Genomic DNA, 22,102 nt, shown 5'->3' with positions numbered 1-22,102 from the left:
TAACACGAGAAGAGCACAATCAGTAATCAACCCAGTTAACAAGATAAGAGGTGTGTATATATACACAGCTGACTCACCTCTGTTCCTTGACAGTTCTCCAGCATCCCTCCGCCACCCCTTCTCCGCACTTACATCTATTCCTGTCCTAACCTGTAGGGGGGTACTCAGGGTTCGGGCCAAAGTTCCGAGCTCGGAGCCCTCCCCTCGGACAGCACGCCAAATACGCATAACCTTTATTCTATTTATTATATGTAAGTGTGAAATCGTGAATTATCAACAAGTTGTAGTCTACAAGTTACTTTGACAATATTTTATGAATACATTTGTGAAGATTTGCTCATATAATTTAAGCATTTAAGAGCTATCATTCCTTGTCATTTATATACACTCATTCTTTTTCCAAATCCTTTATTTTGATATTTATTTTATATTCTTGGACAGGCATATTTACACATATATATGATAAAGCATTGGAGAATAGGGATCCCTGACTACAATACATCTGCAAATGATAAGGATGTTTCATAGCATTGTAAACACTCAACATCATTTGATGTTAGGGAACATTTGAACAATATTCTAAATAATTGAAATGAATGAACCATCATCAGGCTGGATGACGTACTGTACAGTAAGCATACCCTTTCTCAAAGGCTACTTGTTGAGGTGTGAAGCATATTTGAGGATGTGCTGCTCAATCATGGAAGGTTGACTGGGGCTGATGTCTCACTAGAGATGCCCTACAATGCCACAATCCTCATGAAAGCAAACAATTGAAATTCATGTAACAAAGATAACCTGTATATTTACAAAATTCAAGTTTGTATCACTACAATATAAAAAGTGCATCAATATTTAAAAAAAAAAGTCAAATAGTAAATGTCCACCTCTATTGTTATTCGAGACTGAAGAATGAGCATATAGAAAAACATAAAATGTTGATGTATAATTATTTAGAGTATTAGAGGAGAATAATTCTTTACAAAATTGTAGTAAAGTCCACAACAGTTCATTTTCTATTCAATAAATTATGGCCACTGCAAAAAACAGAGCTACATACTCCAGTGCCTAATATTACATTACATATAATAATGACGGGCATTACAATAAAATGAGCTAACTTTTGCACTTTTTTCCCTCCAAAATGTCCCTTTTTTCCAGATGTCCAAGAAGAAGCACCAGAAAACATGGCTGTTTTATAGAGTTACAGCCCTTTGAGGTTTCTCTTGTATATTTTCAGAGCCAGACATTGGAAGTGACCAAGGATCAAATGACTGCGTTTCCAAAGACCCTGTGAAAAAAAGCTTTCTTTTTGAATGCATCTTCTAAGTGTCTGTCAGAAGACTGTCCTCAACATGTCATCATGAGGGTTTTGATGTGGAGTGAGAAATGAGATGGAGACCCATCTGCAGGGTCGGCTCAGTAAGCAGTGCAGGCATGGTGAGCCTCATTGCAGTGTTTTTCATGGTTGAACAACAGGTCGTCCAGTGCACAGAGCAAATCCCTCTCCTTTCTTCATTGCCTCAAGTCCTGTTTTTCTCTCTTTCTCCCTTTCTCTCTGTTTCAGAGACATCTAATGTTGCTGTTGGTTGGTCCCTGAGATGTAGGCCTGCCTGAACACTCTTAAGCAGCCTGCGTTATCGCTCTTCCATCATCTTGCCATTAGCCTCATTCTCAGTCTCCTCACGTCTTTTCTGCCTTTGGAAAAACCCTAACTATTGGAGTGAAAAAAGTTTTTAAAAAGATAATAATAATTAAGATTTACTCTGTCCATCCTTAAATCCATCCATCCATGCTTCTGTTCATGCTTAAAAAAATCAGGACACAATCACATTACCTTCCAAAGTGCCAAAATGAGAAGTGAGAGGAGTAACAGGCCTCCAAGTGTGCTGCCTATGATAATCCAGATGGGAACACGGTAATCCTCCTCTTTCCTGATCTCTAGGATTATCTGAAAAAACATACAAAATATAACAAGCTATACTGCTTTATCAGAGATCTTCATATAGCTGCTTGTGGTATGAATGTCTCTTTTCTCTCTATATCTTGGTACTGGTTTTCTGTTCTAAACAAGTTGTCACATTTCATGTTTCATCTGCTGCAGCTGAGTTCAGATTTCCTAATGTTAGTATTTATGTCTATTTTCTGTCCTGCCTACAGATGGCAGCACCACACAGCAATACAGAAGAGAACAGAAGTCAGCTGTGCTGCTGGTCCTTTCGGTCCCCTTGGCTCCAGGTTATTTTACTGTGGTGAAACTCACCAGAAAACACACTGATGTGTAAAGGGAAGGTTCTGGCATGAGAAAACCAGCGCGCCTGATTGTATGAAGTCAAATATTCAGTAATGTTAGCATTTATATTACATTCTTGTGTTCAATTGTTCTTAACTCTTTCTGACAGATGAATGAAAACACATCATTTTTCAATGTTTTAGTCTCTCAAAATTGCCAAGGATGGAAAAGACAACAGCAACTTCTCATACTAACCACATCTTCGCAAATTCAGTCATGGATTTATTTTTACCTAGTCTAAACATGTTGTCCAGCAATGTTTCTGTAACGTGGCTTTCTGTAAATGCTGGTGTGTATAGAGGGTGACTCACATGTCTGACCGGCCTCTCTTCAGGCAGAAACATAGGGCTGGATGGGTTCAGTTCCACTGAGGCTGTCGTCACCAGCTCCAGGGTTTTGAACTTCAGCTGCCCGTGACAAGAAAAACAGTTTTCAGTTTCTCTGGCAGATGCTTACTTCAGTGGATGTGAGAAAGTTGGAGAGAGCAAGCACTAAAGGTGAGAAGCTAGAGAAGTGGTAGAAAAAGACACATGTAGCAAAATGTCTGACCTTAGATACAAAATATCAAACAAGGTGGACACTGCAAACAAATGATGCTTCACTCAAATTAAAATGTAACTTGGTAACATTTTAATTTGACAGTCCACTTTAGACAACTGTAAGTAACTTTGTAACTACATACCAACTACCAGTCATTAGATTACTAGTAGACTGAAGAAGACTATTAGTAGACTGATTTTTGCTGGTAACTTACACCATCAATCTATAAGTAACTGTATATATAAGTGACTGTGTAACTTTTTAAATACATGTCAACTGATTCTACTAACCTAACCCAAAAGTCTACTAATACTCTGAGTTAGTTAACATGTACAGTAGTTGCAAAGTTACTTTTAGTTATAGATCCCTTACGAAACAAAAATATATGTGAATATATTGGAAGATATAATGTGATATATGAAATAATATATTTTGATATATGGGACTCTAGTGCTTTTATTTTTCAATATTCTGCAATATATACATAAACCATGTATAGCCATATATTGATACATATAAAATATATATTTAGCAATAAGACAGAAACAATACAGTTCTACATAGCTTTACTGAAACACTCATTCCTTTTTATTAACACATGGGTTTACATACAAAATTAAAGGTCTCAAAAATACATTCCCCATATGCCTACAAAGGTCCCCAATTCTATACAGATTCAGGCAAATTAACGTTCACATTTAATCATTCAGCAGACACTTTTATCCAAAGTGACTTAAATGAGGACAGTAGCAATCAAACCAACAAAAGAGCAATAATATTTAAGTGCTGTGACAAGTCTCGGTTAGCCTAACGCAGTACACATAGCAAGTTTTTATATATATGTGTGTGTATATATATATATATATATATTTATATATATATATATATATATATATGGTGTGTGTTTGTGTGTGTGTGTATACGTAGTACAAATGTATTTTCACATACATTTAGTATATATTAACAATATTATATTTACTATATATTAATATATACACACACACACATGTATAGTCATACATCACAAGATATATACATACATATATGGACATGGACATATAACAAAATATATTTGTCAGATTTGGTTACATATATATGTAACATACATGTTCCCATATGAATGTTAATATATACAGTAGTAGGGGTGGGCGATATAGCCTCAAAATTATATCACAATATTTCAAGAATATTTGCGATATTGATATTTATGATGACGATAAACAAAAATATATGGAATATTTTTGGACCACCGAACCAGCTTTTTTATTTATTTATTTATTTTTTGCTATTTTCGGCCGAATAATTTCGGTTTCGGTTGCAGAACAATCCGTGCATCCCTAGTAAATACGTCATCAAGTCGCTATATAATTGATATCGCGATATGAGACTTTCTTTTATCATGTAAAAATTATATATATATATTTATTCATACATACATGACACAATAAATTTGCTCGTATTTGGATACATATATTTTGCATACATGTTCACATATATGTGACATTATACTGTATATATATTAAATTCCCCAATATATGGAAAGCAGCAATTCCTTATGTATTATTCAGTATATTGTAATATATTAACACAATGTATTAGTCTATATAATTACCAATATACTGAAAATTCTTTAATAAATTGACCGTTCATATATAATAAAATATATTTTCTTTCCGTAAGGGATGTCTAAAGTGGACTATCGAAATTAAGTGTAACCCCTTCACTTTTTGAGCCATATTAACTATGGACATGTTTCATTAACATTTGACAACTACAAATTATATAAATAATATTTCTTACTTTCAAACAATATATCTATTGCCTAAGCAAAACTTATTCTTGTGAAATGTTTTAAGTATTTTTTTTCCCCCTTTAAAAATAAATGCCACCTGCTTTGACTTTTTACTGCAGACATTTAACATTTTGGGTGTGGATTAAATGTCCAAATTACTTCCGGTGTCACTGTAAATTCAAAGCATGTGCTTTTTTTTTTTTTTTTGAGAAAGAGAAAAAAAGAAATGGCAAAAAAAAAAGGACAAAATGTAAACAAAACCGGATTATAGTATGTCTACATGTACTGCATGACTTCTTGTCTCTAATTACTGGTCTGATCATAGTTTTGCATTGGTTTTGGGAGATCCTCCTCTCAACCAAAGCCTTCATGTTGTGTGTGAACACTGTGCCCCGATTACAAGTGCTTTTCAAATTATACTTCTTCATTTTCCTCAGATTGTTATTTCAAAGTCACAGCTACTCACCGCATGCAGTGCATCAGTACGGAGGGATCCACCAATTTTCACGCTGACGTCTCTGTAGGAAGGCAGGTTGACGGTACACTGCACTGGCACCGTCAGGGTGTTGGAGTAGTTCTGTGCAAAGGAGCAAGCAAGAGTTCTCTCACAAACAGACAATCTTACTGATGAAACCCAGCTGCTTGTGGTGGGAATCTGATGTGCATTAGAGATGCATTACAAAACTCCCTACCTCAGACATACAAGAATCTTCAAAAACACAATAACATTTCTAGAATTGGTTGAAGATGAACTAGATTTACCAATAATTTATGACACAATTTATTAAACTCAAGTGCTTTATACAGAGAGTACAAAACCAACTATTTTGCAGAGAAGTGCTTTGCTGTTGCACATTAAATCAACATCTCATATCTGAAAGCCCCTAAATCAGGCAAACTATAAAGCACCATAACAACACAAGCCAGACTTTTATGAAGTGCTAAAGTGCAAGTCTGAAATGTGGCACACATTTTGTCATGATAACAGGCAGACACTTTAAGCCTGTGCAGAGAGGGTCTCACCAGTCGTGATGTTCGTGACAGGTCCTCTGGAGACGCCCGACTGTGTGCCACATGCTGAGGGGGGATACAATGACTTCCACCTACCTGATGGAAAAAAGGCACAAAGCACTATTAAAACAGACACAAATCACTATTAATATCATTCCTGTAGCTCAAACAGTAGAGCATGGTGCTAGCAATGCCAAGATAATGGGTTCTACTCCAAGAGAATGCATGAACTGATAAAATGTATATCTTGAATGATATGTGCAGTAAGTCACTTTAAAAGCTTCTGCCAAATACATAAATTTAACTGTAAATATCAGTTTAAAACTATTTAAATAATTAGAATATTTAGATTTATGCAATCGACACATGACAAATGAAAACAAAATGTGTTTTAAAATCGGCTTGAAATATAAAACATGTTTGATATCATCCGAATGGATGTAATCATAGTCTGAAGCTAAAAAAACTGAAATCTGCAAGCTGGCTCTGACTTTTGGCAACTAGCACTGACTCATTTAAATCAGGCAAACGTTTGGGCAAAAGCCATGCAGTGTATTCCAGCCTTTAAAAATATTTTTGGAAATCTAAGGCACATTGTAATAACAAGTAGAGTAAAACTACAAGTCTACAGTAGTTGTGTCCTCCTCACCTGGTCAATATGAAAATCTCTGATCTGCAGAAGTTGATTGCCATTTTTCGTGACCTCAGGGATTGCAATGTACAGTTGCAAATCTTGGATTGGAAAATAACCAAGGTTCTGGATCTGTGATGCATAGAGAAAACATGTTTGGTTAGTTCGAAACACGAGGGCCCTCCTCTCTTTAGTTATAGTTAGCAAGGAAGTTGACCTCACCTGAAAGGTAAAGTTGAACCGAGGGTTGAAATCACTAGGTTCCTCTAGAGAGAGGTCAGGTTTAAGCTCATATCGGGTAGGGTAAAAATCCCTGAGAGAATCAAAGTGTATTGTAACTATTCCAACTTCTACAATCACACATATTGATAAGAGCATTCAAACACACACACATCTATCTCACCTTGTGAAGAGCAAATCAGCTTCGTATTTCAGAGTGTAGAAAATGTCATTAATGTTATCGTGTAGGACAACTTCCTCACCCTCACTGCAGAGACATAAGAATAGGCATGAGAAACCTCCAGGCAGTTAAGCTCACCCTGTGATTCACTGCACAGTGACACTTGGCTGCATATATCAGGAGTTTAACATTCCAGCTCATGCATTGTCGGTGTCCAGGATCCTTGTCCCTCAGAGTTTCATAACATTCCAAACCATCAGCAATGTTCTAGACACTTTAACTGAGACCACATCTAGCAGATTTCAATGTGGCCATTTAGTCATCCAGTGATCAGTGTGTATTTATGTTGTTGTTGTTTTTGTTTTGTGCTCCACAGGATAAAACTGCATGTGCTCCAAAAATAAAACAGAATTTTTTAAGCAAATCATTTGCCTGAAATTGAATTTCCTTCTGGATTTTTCTGAATCTTATAATAATGTTTTTTAATTGTAAGATTTAAAACAATTAATTTAAAAAATCATCTATATTCTTAATTGCATTGTACACATATTTTTCATATCCAAAACATTTCCAACATTTCAGACAAAGCATGTCCTACCTGGTAACCTCCAACATGATCCGTACGTGATCCAGCAGCACAGAGTGACTGAATTCAAATTCCAAACGAAATGTTACCTGGGGAGTCCGAAATAATGTTTAATCAAAGTGTTTTTGTCACTCCTTATAATTTCTTGCATGCTACTGTTTAGTTTTTCTTTCATCCATTCTAACTTCACACACACACATGCTCAAGAATTAGCTCATCCCTAGATTTTGGATTCCTTGCCTCCAAAATTCAAATTTATACCTTGATCACATCCAAAACTTACATTTTTAAAGATAAACTAATATTTTCCAGGGCAAACAGCCTGACTGGATATAAAAGAATGACACAAACAGGCCAAGACCCTTTACGCTAGTCTGCCTCTAGCTTTTTTCTACAGACCAATAACATCATTTGTGTGGAAGAAGAGGCTTCATCCACTGCTGCTGGCTATTCTCTGAGCAGTCTAACCACCACATGAGGTATTAACTTCCATATCCTGTATATACATCACTTCATTGTGACAAAACACAGATACAGCTGATATACAGACTCTCCAAATGAACATCTGCTGCAGTTCATGGAGCAATGGCTCTAGCCACCACTTCAGTGGTAATCCAAGTCTCCATGCAGTTACAAAATTAATGCTTGTCTTTTTCTTTGTTATTTGTTAATATACTGTAAGTCCGATCAAAATTGTTGGACTTTATTTCTAAAATAAGATAATTTGAAGAATGTTTCAACTGTTCCTCACTATAATGAAGATAAGCTCAGTGAGGTCTTAAACAACATGGTACCCAAAACAATACATATTGTCTTTTGCGTTCAGCAGAAAAAGAACGTCGTACAGGTTTGGAATGACATGTAAACAATGACAGAATGTTCATTTTTGGGTGAACTATCCCTTTAAAGCACAAGAGCTGGCTTTCAGTTTTATTCCTGCTTAGAGAAATGGAAGCATTTGGACACAGCTATAACTACGTGGGCAAACTCTTCATTCTCCCTTGGCGAGTAGTGGCACAAAGCAGCATGGAAAATCCTTTTTACATTCTCTCCTCCTGAGTTCTCCTCCTTTTATTCCACTTTCGCCCCATCACATACTGTTCTGAGCTGAACCAGGCTCCCTAGTGGGCCAATAAAATCTCTCCCTGTAGCCACAAGTGTAGCTCCAATGACCCCCAAACCTCAAGAAAATGAATCAGGACTCTGTGAGACGCTGCTGACCCGTTTCCTATCAAAGCATTGCCCTAGCACAGGACAGACTTCTGTGGTCCAGGCAGCGTGATTGATGGGCTTTGCTCTGTATGGACGTAGTAACCGTATGGTAAAGGTATTCTTGCATTACATTCTTGCCTCATGTTTTCTTTTTCTGGAGATGCCTGAACACAAGCTTAAGGATCAGCAGAAAAAAGGATTCTGTAACTTCAGGGTGCTGGTGACCTTGTGAGTATGTTTATGACCTGTGGAACATTCCAGATGAAAAGACTTGGTATTTCTGTGATAGATCCTGACAGTTCTGCAGATGGGTAATATGAGAAAGTCTATATATAGTTTTTAACTGTGTTGTCCGATATGTTTGTGTAAGCAAGGCTTTCTAGAGCACAGACGGCTACTGTATATAAATCCCTCATTCATTGATTCATTCATTCACGGCTAGTGCTGTCCCTGGAGTAACCTCTAAATGTCTAGTGTTGCTGAACATGGCAATAAAACATCTTTTAGGATTATACAACACATAATTCTGCATATATGATAATATGCAGTGCACATCGGCCGGAGTGCTGTATGCTAAAAGCATTAGTTACTAAATTACATTTGACTTGGTTCAGGCTCCTGAAAACCATCACACCAACCATATATTTAGACAGACATTTAGACAGGTTTAGTGAAACTACTGTACATGCTAATTCTTACATACATTTCAAAAGCTTTTTAAATAAATACTTTAAATAAATGTAATGCATTCTCTGCAAGGATGCATTAAATTAATCAAAAGTAATGACATTTTAATCGCTACAAAAGATTTCTATTTCAAATAAATGCTGTTCTTTTCATCAAAGAATCCTGAAAAAAAAGCGTCATTGTTTGAATTGATTTCCACAAAAATATTAAGCAGCACAACTTGGCTGCTGAAAATTAAGCCTTGCATCACAGGAATTTTAAGATCATTTTAAATCATATAATAGAATCAGTTATTTTAAACTGTATTTAATGCTATTTTTACTGTATTTTTGATCAAATAAATGCAGTCTTTGTAAACATTAAAGACTTCTTTAAAAACATTCAAAACTTCTCCAAACCAAAACTTCTGATCAGTTGTGTAGTTACGGTAACCTCACTGGAGAACTAATTTGGCACAAAAAGCTTTATTAAAATGTCAATATTGGTGTAAGAGTGAATATACAGTTGTTATCTTGGGCTACAGCTTTCTGATATGGTTCAGTGTAAATGCATAAATGTGGCAATAACAACTCACCTGTGACTTTGCTCTCATAAAGGGTGCACTAATATTGCACGATTTCTCGTATTTTCGTCTGTTCTCACTACGGCAGTCTATATGTATTTCAGAGTTATCCTATAAATAGAGACAGAGAGAACAACCTGATTTAACTTTACATTCACAATTACTATTGCAGATGCATTCAGTCAAGATCTGAATGGACAATGGAACAAACCAACCAATCAATCCTTATCAGGTATCAAACAACCAAACATAAGCCATCAGAGTGATGTTGTACCTTCACTATAAGGCTGGAGAAGCGTAGATTTGGAGTGTTAGTGATGTTAAGCTGAGCTCCATATGCATTCTCTCCTCTGTTTTCCAGACGTACATCTACTACCATCTTCTTCCTGGATCCCTCTATAATGCGTTCAGAAGGTTCTGCTGGCGTCTGACTCCGACATAATAGACTGCCTGCTCGAAACGCCTGGGCACAGAACTGCCTGTGGAAGAAGAGAGAGGCATAAGCATGTGTACGCTTGAGTGTTTTAGCATACGTGTGTGAGCTTTGTCTTACTTGCGATTCATTAGATCAGTCTGAGATTGTAACACCAAGTCTGGAACACAGTGGTCATCTTCATCACACCCGTTCCAGAAGGGAAGCTGGAGAGAATTTTTTAGATGTAATTATTGCTATTACATGTTTATGTTTTAACATACTTCATAATGAATTCATGGTGTGTGTTAATGTTGTTAACAAAAGATATACAGTGTAACAGTACGGTTTCTCTTGACCTACAGACACTCACCTGTGTTTTCACTGTAGTCGACCAGCTGTCATCCAGTGCTGGGCCTTGATCCAGTTCCAATAGCTCAGTTTCTACAGTGAATATAATGGGCCTGGCATAGTCTGTAGTTTCCTGTATCAATATTACAATATCATAAATCTCTCAATCTAAATAAATGGCTATAAAAGAGTAAACTGGAAGAATATAATCTGCTGTTGTGATGCTAGAAAGTGAACTTAATAAAATAGGAATGCTGCTATTGCAACGGAAAATCTGAATGAACAGAAAAGAAAGTACATATAACAGAACTAATGACTTGTCATTGTAGATTATGTTATCATTATTAATGATTTTAAATGCAATGCAAATGCCCTCTTATGACACTTTGGTGACCTAAGAGGTGAGAGCTAACCATGACGTGGAAGTAGATGTGGTCACACTTCTCCTCTCCAGGAAGCAGTGTGAGATTCTGTGGCTGCTGGCGATCTGGGTCATCAAACACGGCTCGAGGGTTGAAGCGCTTCTCCTCAAAGAAAGAATTGTAGCTAATAGCTAGGAGAAGTGGAAGGAATAGAGTGAACATACAGTGAAATATTTATCATTTAACAGTTGTCATATTTATCTAAATATTTATGCCAGATAATGTGTTGGTATATGAACTACCATGCAAATGTTTAAAGTTGGTAAAACATTTTTAATGTTTCTGAAAAAGTGCTCACCAAGGCTACATTTCTTTGACCAAAATACAGTAAAACAGTAATGTTGTGAAATATTATTACAATTTAAAATAACAATTCTAATTCATTTTAAAATGAAATGTCAGGATTCTTTGCTAAATAGAACGTTTAAAAGAAGACAATCTATTTTAAACAGAAATCTCTTTATGAACATTATGTATCTCTTTACTGTCACCGTTTGATCAATTTAATGCATCCTTGCAGAATAAAAGCATTCATTTCTTAAAAAAAATCTCACTGACCCCAAACTTTTGAATGGTCATGTATTTATATACAGTATGGTTTGCATCATTGTTACATTGAAGGCATTAGTTATCACCAAATGAAAGATGCATAGCATCAACTTTATGGCCATTTATTTATGGCCATAATAGTGCTCTACCATGTGTGGACTACAGACAGATTTAAGAGACTCTAGAGGTGAAATTGATGATACTCAGGAGATCTGAGAGCAATTTGGGAGTCTTGAGGCCTTAAAAGACATAAAATCAAATCTTAAGGAAAACCCTTTTAAGAGACCTGAATGACATGAGGATGTTCAGCTATCCATCAAGGTTCAAACATGAGTTTGCTGAAAGACAATTTGAACCTTGTTCATGGGCTGAGAAAAGCCTGTAAACTTAGTTATCCTACTTTTAAATATCTCATAAATTTGAAAAATGTGTACCAAAAAAAGAACACGCTTAAAAGCTTAACATATTCACAACCCTCCACATGTGAGGAGAATTAGATCAAAATAAAATATGTGCCTTCATTTGTTTTGTCCCAGAAGTCCAATCTCCCTGGGTGACCCTTAAGACTAAGACATGTCATCTCTCTGAGACCATTACATTGGTTTCACACCCGTGAAATTCGTGATGGAGATGCTCTGGGGTCGTGAAGGTTAACTAAAAACAGTTGTGCTGCTCTGTGGTCTCACGTGTTACACAGGAACCTGACCTTCCAGCACATGTATTTCAAAACAAACCTATAATGGTCACCAAGGCCTTCAGTCAAACTGCATGTGTCAAACACTAACATTTTAATGCAGCAAGGCAGTCCAGTCTGCTTCACTTTGTGCTTCTACTTAGTGTTCTTGCACAGCAACGACTTAATGTGTAGGGCATAAAACACAACTTTGATATCTATAATATCTGCGGCCATTTGGGCCACTGATCTTGTCTGCTGTTTAAGAGACTTTACACATTCCAAAAAGTGTAAATTTATACTAATTTCTTTTGTTATTTCAGCCAGAGTCATCATACAATGTGTCTACTTTACTTTTAAATTTCCAGAGCTGGCTAAGCAGCTTTTCTTTTCCACTCCCAAGGCAAATCTTGAATCAACAAAGCAACAAAGGAAAGATCAAGAGATTAGTTTATGTTGAACAATTCATCACTACTGATGATATCTTTTTCATGCTAATATGTGGCATACTTAGCAGAGGAACCTTAACTGAACTACACTGGATATGCAGCTGGTCGGTGGTATGTAAACCTCGCCAGCTGTCAACTGTTTAGCTTTAATGATACTGTAACCAAGAGATACTCAAAGTGAGCTATATGATGAGAGGAAACGGCTGCTTTCAAAGCACTTACGTAACTTCCTGTTCTCCAAAACGATTTTCAGTATAGTGTTTTTGGGTGAAAGCTAAGCTTTTCACCCTTTGACCAAAGAACTGTTGCAATCCAACAGTACAACTGATGTAGTTGTTTCACAAAGATCATTTTATTTACATAAGTTCATAAATGAGCAACAATCTATAGAGATTAAACGTTTTATATACCAATGTATATGTCTTCAGAAAGACTCAGAAAACATAAAAGTCCAGTATTTTTTATTTATTTACAGTGGTATTTGAAATTTGTTTTATAAAAATATAACAACTGACCTATTTCCTGTGAGGCTCTGATAGGAGTCCGAGCTGTGATATTCAGACATACAATAGCTGACATGCAGGTCACATCTTTTCCTCCTCTCCGACAGTCTTTATTGAATATGTTGATTTTGCTGGGCTCAAATCGAACAATAGCATGGATTCGGACAACACTTCGAGACCTGCAGCACAACAAAAATGGTACATTATTGTGGTATTTAAGGGTATAGCTCACCCAAAAATGAAAATTTTGTCATCATTCCAAACCTGTAGTTTCTTTCTTGTGAACATAAAAGAACATATTTTGAGGAATGGTCCCTATTGACTTCCATAGTATTTATTTCCCTACTGTTTGGTTCTTCAAAATTCTTCAAAATATTTTCTTTTGTGTTCAACATAAGACAAAAACTCATACAGGTTTGGAACGACATGAGGGTGAGTAAATTATGACATATTTCGAATTTTTGAGTGAACTATTCCTTTAAGGAGAGTGTAAATAATCTTGCGTTAGAAACCCACCACAGAAGTACTGCAGCACCAAGGGAGCCCACAGCTAGATCCACCAGGTCATCTCCATTCATATCCATCTTCCCATGGATACTACGACCAAAGTACTGCAGACCCGGGGCCAGCTGAATAGCACCAATCCTCTGACAGAGAGAAAAGATGGATGTAAAGTCTTGCCATAATTAACTACTCAAAGCAAATACATGCAGATTAATTACCACACAAGAGAGTAGCTGGACATTTATGCAGTACCTGTTTATACTTCCTCAGTATTCTGTTGCGTTGGCCATGGTAGATGTAAATGGCTCCTTTGTGGTCATCCTCTAATGGAGCTCCTATTACCACATCATTAAATGAATCCCCGTTGAGATCAGGCACAGGGGCCAGTGCAGAGCCAAAACGGGCATTCTGACCTTGATCTAAAATCTCCAGCGAGCCCTCCAGTATGAAACGAGGCTGATGGGAAAACAAGCAAAAAAGGATTCCATGAGGGTGGCCATAATTTAGTTATAGAATGTTGAGAACAAAATCAGCCTTGGTGCTCCATAAAAGTTGATAGCTTGTACACCAAAATAGGCAGAGGCAGGGGGTGAACTAATAGGTTCACAATGCAACAATGTTCAGATATTTTGCTCTTTAATGAAGTCAGCTGATCCCACAATGCACTGGATTGTACTCTGTCTGTGTGTGGATATAAACTCCTATTACTACATTAGATGCTCATCTAACCCATAATTCAATGCTGCTTTTGCTTAAAACTGAAATCTTGAAGTCTTATTTGAAAAAATACATTGGGAATACAGTATGTATAAATATTATGGTTTAAAAGAGATATAAAAGAATCCCATTTACATGAAAGTTTATACTGCTGTTAGGCAAAAATTTTCAATGCAAACTTTTAATGAGAAATAAGAGCATTTTTTTATATAATATAAATAAATGTAGAAACTTTGAACAGAGGCTGTTTATGAGGGAAATATCCACTTAGGTCATGGATAAGAGCTAAACATTTCTGTAACCAGAGACAATCTTTTGAGGAATTTGTTATCCAGATCCAGAGACCACAAAGACAACCCACCATGTGTTTATGTAAGAAATTTGGGTGACATTGTTGACTAAATCCAACAAATCGAGAAAAGTCTCTGCTTCACAGAGACTGCATTAAATGCAGTCTCACATACAGTATATTTTAAGAAATGCAAAAATATTCCACAAGACTGAAATAAAGAGTTTTAAATAGTTTTAAGCACAAACATTCACTATTCACTATCAGTAGTCCAAACCAGACTCCCAAGGTCAAATTAACTCCTGTATTATCATTTAAGGTGAGGTCATTTGGCAGGTATTTGTGCTTCTGAAAACAATTAGTTTCAAATAGGTGGAAAGTTTGAGAGAAAGGTGCAGTTTCTCAAAGCAAAGGCTGTTCACATCAGCCAAGTATTTGGGAGAGTAATTAGCCATGCACATCACCCTCCTCCTAAATTCCTAAATCTCTCTCTCTCTGAAAATATACGGCTATAGATGACAGACATGTGAAATCAGTTGTTTTCTCAGCCTTCCTATAATAGCATCAGATTACAAGAGAAGAGAAGAGAAGAGAAGAGAAGAGAAGAGAAGAGAAGAGAAGAGAAGAGAAGAGAAGAGAAGAGAAGAGAAGAGAAGAGAAGAGAAGAGAAGAGAAGAGAAGAGAAGAGAAGAATGGTGTGCATAATAAACAGGCAGTATATACTGTACATTTTCTGTAGAGCAGTGACATTAACCATGATAAATTATTTCAGTAATAGATGACCCAGTTGATGTACCCAGTGTCTGGCTGCAACCTGAGGTATTGTGGTCTCCTGGTTAAGGCCGTAAGGAAATAGCTTATATGAACTAAATGAATAAAGATGGAGATCTGCTCTATTCACAGCATTGCTCTTGCATGCGCTCCAGCTTTTTCCATTTATTATAGCAGCTCTCTCTCTCTGTGAGCTTCATATAATTACATTTCAAGGGGGAAATATTTTCCTGCTGAGTTCACCCTCCACTACTCTCTGATGCGAAGTATGGCAGGTGGCAAAAGCCTGTCAGTATTTACGTGAGACCATTAATGAGGAAGTGCATTAATGCACAGGCACAGTTTTGGAGCTTGGATCCCTCGGCTTTAAGACAACATGCAACATCTGTAGTCTTGTATTCTGGGTGAGAAGTAAACAGGAGGTAATATAATAGCTAGTCAATAGCTAATTAACTTGTTTTTCACAAGAATATGCCGAAGGGCTTAAGATACTTTACCTGCTCTGTGACTCTGTAGATGTAGACTTTGCCCTTTTCCCAGCCTCCACTGAAAAACATGGGCGCAGCCACCAGCAGGTTATCAGTCACTCCATCATCATCCAGATCCACTGGAGCAATCTCACTGCCGTAGTATGACCCAATCTGCACAAACACATCCATCAAGACCAAAATGATTACTAGTGGTGCACAAGGACACAAATTTAGCAACTGTGAAACACCTCACTTGGATATGGAATGAGTTAAGCATAAAAATGTATGAAAACAGATAAACTGAGCCACTTTTTACTTGCATTGTCCTCTATGTAAAACTAATATGCTTATAATTATATTTGATGTCTACCAAGTGAATAACATGAGGACAAAAAATCTGGCAAATACAGGGTGAAATAAACATGCCATAATATGGTAATGTAAGTTCCATATGAAATCTCATTCCAAAGTCTTTACAGCAGTTGGTCAAAAAAAAAAAAAAAAAAGGTTTTAGCATAACTAAATGCACTACTATCGCTTTTCTCCTGTGCATCTTTGAATCACAATCATCTTTATAAATGATACATTTTGCAAAGTCAATAGGGTTATATTTAAGGCTGTTTACTGTGGTGCTAATCACCTGTTAAATGTTAATCTCCTTTAAAAATATTCATTATCTCTGATGTGTTTTATTTGTGAAAATTTATTTGCATGCTTTAGGATTGTGATGAGAAGCACATGGGCTGTGTGGGACAAATTTGCAATCTAGGCAGTCCACTCATCGCAAATGAAAGCCAGGAAAGAAATGTACCAAATTGAAAACACAATGACCGAGTGATCACTGCTGTTTGTACAGTATGAGTACTTCGATACAGTTAAACAGAACAGGACACAAAAGCCTTGAAGAATGAGTCAGAGCAGCACTGTATAGAAACACTGTGCGCTGCAAGTGTTTGTATGCATATTTTTAGTTTCCTTACCTGCTGTCCCTTGAGTGAGTGTAATATAGTGAGCTCTCCAGTATTTTTCAGGGTGAAGATGATGACCTTGCCCGTGTGGTTAAACCGAGGAGCTCCTGCAACAAATAACTGGCCACTGCGAGCTGAAACCACTGATGTCACTGTGTAACCTACAAACACAAAATGAGAGAGATGATAATAAATGTCTGTCACTTGTAAAACAGTATACTAATCACTTTGCTTGGGAACAGAGAGAAGTAGAGAAAAAATTAGATCAAAAGAATAAAAAATGCACAGAATCAGACATCGTTTAGACGTCGCCGAATCATACTGGGGCATTTCCATCATTAGCATTGACAGCCGCTGTTGTAAGTATAGGTGTGAATTCTTTACCCAGGTACGCTCCATGGTTCTTTAGTTCTTCTGGGAACTCTTGTTCATAAGAAGACTTTGGTGGGACCACTTTACCCTGACGAGTCTCCTTCAGCACAGCCCCATTCCAGTCATAAGCTCCCACTGCTCCCACTAAAATACCATCCTGCAGACAGAGCATATGAATATATCCACAATTACATTATATTCAGGAAACTAATGATATTCTTCATTTCTGTCTGCCATCAAACTACAGACTTTTGGTCTTTAAAAGAATTAATAGAGGCATTTGTTGTGTTTTAAGTTGCCAGTTCTCCATCTTCCAACTAATTTTTTATCTGCAGTAGGCTATTTTGCGTTGATGTGCTTTTTGATATAGCAATGGAACTACTTTAGTCAAATATTATAAGAATATTAGTAAGACATGAACAGAATGAATTCTGAAACAGTTGCTGAAGAATAATGAAATCAATCACTGAATATCAAAGCTTAAAATCTTAAAAGCCAATCATGCATTCATAGCATAATGTATGAAGGCAGTAAAATCAATTAACATATATTGAGGATTACATTTACATTTATGCATTTAGCAGACGCTTTTATCCAAAGCGACTTACATTGCATTCAAGTTACAGTTTTTACATTTTATCAGCTCTTGCTTTCCCTGGGAATCGAACCCATGATCTTGGCGTTGCTAGCGCCATGCTCTACTATTTGAGCTACAGGAAATCAGTTACTGTAGATTAAAAGCACAGAATGTTTTTTTTTTTTTTTTTTTTCAGTTGTTTGTACAGCTCTCAGGAACTAAATTCAGTGAATTCATAATACAGTGATTCATTAATTTCATCATCTCAGTGTTCATTCAGCTCCTTCATAATTTCTCCGCTTTACAGTCAATTGCCATGGAAACCTCATAAACAATTTATTTCCTTAGTGATGAGTTTATTCTGTCGTAATTTATGGACAAAATGCTTGGCATCCCGCACTGATAATTATGAAGACAGTAGTCGGAATGAGAGCAAGTCGAATGGGTTCAAGTTTACAGGGAACTGAAATTCCCGGGCGGTTTCTTACATATACTGTAAACAAATAGAAACGTTCCGAGCCATTCCAGTCCAGACAGAACATTCTTACCAAACTTGCAGGCCACTGAGAACACACTGCTCTGGCTCAGTTGATACTTCAGGATTTAAACATAAACACACAATGCTGATAATCATGACTTTTTGGTTTTTAATCAGAGAACAAAATGCACCATGGAAGAAACCACCAGAGTTTTCCAGAAAGTCTCCTGTATTGTATGCCTTTATGGTGTGACCTCATTCTTTAAACAACTTCTGCTCCAGCTCTACTGCGAAAGGAGTCACAAGTGAATGGTACAGTGCTGGCTACATGTGATGTTGAGCACCTGGTGCCCATTGCACCTCATCACCGCTGCCATAAATCCACTGTCACTTTTCTTTTCTACAGAACCAGCTCCAAAATCGCATGCAGAGGATGTGCTAAAAGGCCAGCATGGAGTCACAAAGCAGGACTGCCTCTAAACCCGATGCCACAGGACTGCATTGCTTTACCTTTTCCCCATCACCCATTTTATCAACCCCTGGACTTCATTACACTTTTACTGGACATGCTTTTTAAATTTCTCTCTTTTATTAGTCTAATTTTCAGCCAGTCAAAACTACACTGCACTCCCCACCACAGTGAATTTAATGAAAGTGAACCTAGTAAAGGTCAAATTAAATTGATAATCATCCTTGATTGCCTTGATCAACCCGTTCACAGATAAATCACTCAAACTGTGAAATTGTGGAGGTATCAGTTTGTTTTATTCAAGTATCCTCTAAATCTGTGTGATCTATCCTAAATTAACTTCATGTCTAGGCAATCACTTTATATTGCTAGTGCATATCTCAATAAATAATGTTCTCTAGAGATCATTTAAAAGGAGAATCCACAAATAAAGCTAATAAAAGAATTCAGGGGCATGAAATAAATTTTAAAACTCAAATATGTGCAAAATATAAGCAATATTTAAACCTACACACATCCCACTTTTAGAGAGTACCATCTGGATTTAGGGGTATGATTTTCTCCTAGAGTGCAAACATTCTTTCCAACAACTTATCCCTCTCAACACTTAAGTTGCTTTTGTTGCAGATGCTGTTCCAGGCATCCAGAGGCCTGATGGATTAGATTTCCAGTCATCCCAATGGCCATCTGGAGTTTTCCTATCTGCTTCTTCCACAAAAAAGACTAGATATTAATAACTCTCACAGCAGTTTGTGCTTGCCTTCAGGGGATGGAGTGGAAAAAGCAGAGGGGTTGCATCAGGAAACTGTGCAACCTGGACAGAGATGATTAGCGCTACAGTTGGGAGCAGGTCTTGGAGAGATATAGACCCACCAGGTACAGTTTAGGCAGATTTTTTGGATAGAGCATCGCAGACGGCCTGCCAGAGCAGCAGGTACAGTAGGAGTGTGTCAGATGCTGAGTCTGTGCTGGAGGACAAGCCAGCTCTGATATCAGCACTGGGTTCAGACAGAAAAGAAAAAAAGACGACATTTTCCTTCTCCCCTGAGGTGCGGCTCCACCATACTTCTCACAATAATCCCTTCCCTGGGAAAACCTGGGTCTTATATTCATTTCTTTGGAATGAGAATCAGAAAGAAGCTTGTTTGAATTATCAGGGAGGAATCTTATCTGCTCACCATTGTAAAGGTGTAATATTTTTGGTGTATCATATTACTGACAACGACATATAGAGATGACCTACAGAAAGAGAAGAAAAGAAATGAAGAATGTTTAAGAAGAAGGAAAGATAAGGTTTAAGTTCAAAGTAAGTAAACCTAACCATTCACTGAACGTCTGACTTTTGGTTCACACAAAGTAGTAGACTTAATCTGATTTCGGTCAACCTGTCTGGGTTTTTTTCTTTCAACTGAGATGAAATAAAGAGCTGTCAACTTGAGGAATGGAGTCGACTGAGAACCTTCAGACTGATGGACACCCAGACTCACCTCCACTATGTGTGTGGAGAAGCCAGCTTGAGACATCTGGAGACCAAATGCTGTCCCATTCTTGCTAGTCCCTACAAACAGAGACAAAATGAACACACGGGAAAGCAAAAGAATCTGTCATTTCCTACAACAGAGCAGTGAAGATTTCAGTGGTCTTAAAGAGCGAGTTGGCAGAGGGTATATATCAAAGAGATGTGGTATAAAATTTAAGATTTGGTCCAATGAGATTTACAGTGTAGTGCTGTGCAGAGATGTAAATGTTTTACAGGCTGAGGTTTTGGGCTGTGTTCTGAACATGATGCAATGCTGTGTGTGGTGCTAGAGTGGTGAAGTCGCCAACCCTCTAAACTGAAGATCCTCTCTCCGAGAGCATCCACAATGTCCTTCAAAGCTGCTTCGTCTGTCACGTTAAAGAAATGCTTATCATCGGGGTCACTAGCGATGTATTTGATCTCATTGAGGAAAGCTTCTGGGTTGATGCCTCTGCGGTTGTAGTAGCCCAGTACCTGTTGTGAGGAACAACCCCAAGAATCAATCAGCCTGAACATGACGCATTTGTTTCGAGTGCCCAAGCCCACATTCTAATCCATAAGTCTCCATAAATAGGGCTGAAAGCATTGGGGCTTTTTCACTGGTGGCAGCAGCTGAATGTGACCTCAATGGTTGGTCCAATGCCCATTTTAAAATGGGTCACCTCATAATTTCAGCATGAGAATGGGCATTTGATCAATGCCACAGAAAATCTGCAGAAAAACAATACTTACAGCAATGGCATATCGGGTGATGCCATCCTTCTCGCTGTCCTCAATGACCTGCTGCAGGTCAGCGCTGTCATGTGACTCTCCATCGGTGATGACAATCATGACCTTCTTTGCTCCTCTTCTGCCTCCCTGTTTAAAGGCCTCTGAGCTGTGAACATCCATAGAGAATAATTTATGCTCTGTAAATGTCATTCTAGGGCTCTGTTGATGACAATTTTTTTTAAAGAAATTAATACTATTATTCAGCCTGCACTCATCAAAAGTGACAGTAAAGACATTTATAATGTTGAAAAAAAAATGTCTTGAGGACCAAATTAGCATATTAGAATTACTTCTAAAGGATAATGTGACACTAAAGACCGGATGTAATGACTGCTGAAAATTCTGCTTTGCCATCACATGAATAAACAACATTTTAAAGAATATTAAAATAGACAATAGCTAAGTCATCATACCAATAAACAATTATTTTAGTAGTACCGTGCAACACTGATTCCCAGCGCAGTGTTGGTCTCTTCTCCTCCTCGCTGGCCTATCTTACGGGCTGCTTTGACCACATCCTCCACAGAGCGGAAGTCATTCAGTTGAAACTCGGACACCACCTTTTCTCCATACTGCAGTACTCCAACCTGACATGCACATGATCCACACATTTGATATAAAGATACATTTGATCTTTCACATTGTCATTGTTCAGAAAGTCTAAAACACCTGAATCTGTCCTGGTCCAACATAGAATTTCCGCAGGATGTTAATAAGGAAGTCTTGAACTTCGTTCCAGGGGTAGATTGAATTTGAACCGTCCAGCACTATCACTATGTCCATGTATGTCTCACACCCTGAAAGAGGAAATGAGATATTTTGATGCCTTTGGCACATAAAACACATTAAACAGTAGTAGTTCTGTTCAAAATCAAATTTTAGAGATTAATTTAAAAACAAGGTCTGTGACTCTTTCGTCAAAAAGAAAGAAAGAAAAAAAAAAAAAGATTTAACAACTCAGCACTTTATGAGCAGTCAAGATCATTTTCTTTTTAAAAAGAAGATTAATTTCACAATATATTGCCTATGGCAGATCCAGAAACTGTCATGGCCAAATTCAGCATAAAAATAAAGTCCATGGTTAAGACAGAAAGTGGAAACATATTACCAGAAATTTCACTGCA

General features: G+C 37.2%; 1 protein-coding gene across 3 annotated transcripts in view; it reads right to left on the bottom strand.

Annotated features, from left to right (window-relative positions):
• Positions 1-95: 95 nt before the first annotated feature.
• Positions 96-22,102, bottom strand: part of itga11a (integrin, alpha 11a) — a 43,252-nt gene continuing 21,245 nt past the window's right edge. For 2 of the 3 annotated variants that reach the window (XM_058781917.1, XM_058781920.1), the window contains 24 exons: positions 21,648-21,775; positions 21,417-21,565; positions 20,940-21,084; positions 20,516-20,681; positions 20,176-20,246; positions 17,177-17,321; positions 16,805-16,953; positions 15,852-15,995; positions 13,830-14,033; positions 13,590-13,720; positions 13,086-13,252; positions 10,891-11,030; positions 10,500-10,610; positions 10,268-10,353; positions 9,989-10,193; positions 9,727-9,825; positions 7,266-7,342; positions 6,671-6,754; positions 6,286-6,580; positions 5,649-5,732; positions 5,092-5,202; positions 2,605-2,700; positions 1,838-1,951; positions 96-1,715 (listed from right to left, as the gene is read on the bottom strand). In XM_058781917.1, the coding sequence (XP_058637900.1) occupies positions 1,638-1,715; positions 1,838-1,951; positions 2,605-2,700; positions 5,092-5,202; positions 5,649-5,732; positions 6,286-6,580; positions 6,671-6,754; positions 7,266-7,342; positions 9,727-9,825; positions 9,989-10,193; positions 10,268-10,353; positions 10,500-10,610; positions 10,891-11,030; positions 13,086-13,252; positions 13,590-13,720; positions 13,830-14,033; positions 15,852-15,995; positions 16,805-16,953; positions 17,177-17,321; positions 20,176-20,246; positions 20,516-20,681; positions 20,940-21,084; positions 21,417-21,565; positions 21,648-21,775 (3,179 nt within the window). In that variant the 3' untranslated portion in view covers positions 96-1,637. The remainder of the gene's footprint in view (positions 1,716-1,837; positions 1,952-2,604; positions 2,701-5,091; positions 5,203-5,648; positions 5,733-6,285; positions 6,581-6,670; positions 6,755-7,265; positions 7,343-9,726; positions 9,826-9,988; positions 10,194-10,267; positions 10,354-10,499; positions 10,611-10,890; positions 11,031-13,085; positions 13,253-13,589; positions 13,721-13,829; positions 14,034-15,851; positions 15,996-16,804; positions 16,954-17,176; positions 17,322-20,175; positions 20,247-20,515; positions 20,682-20,939; positions 21,085-21,416; positions 21,566-21,647; positions 21,776-22,102) is intronic. The other variant, XM_058781918.1, reaches the window with a different exon arrangement.

The sequence above is a fragment of the Onychostoma macrolepis genome, chromosome 07 (assembly GCF_012432095.1).
Source record: "Onychostoma macrolepis isolate SWU-2019 chromosome 07, ASM1243209v1, whole genome shotgun sequence".
Lineage (NCBI taxonomy): Eukaryota > Metazoa > Chordata > Actinopteri > Cypriniformes > Cyprinidae > Onychostoma > Onychostoma macrolepis.
This window is presented reverse-complemented; position numbering and strand designations above follow the sequence as displayed.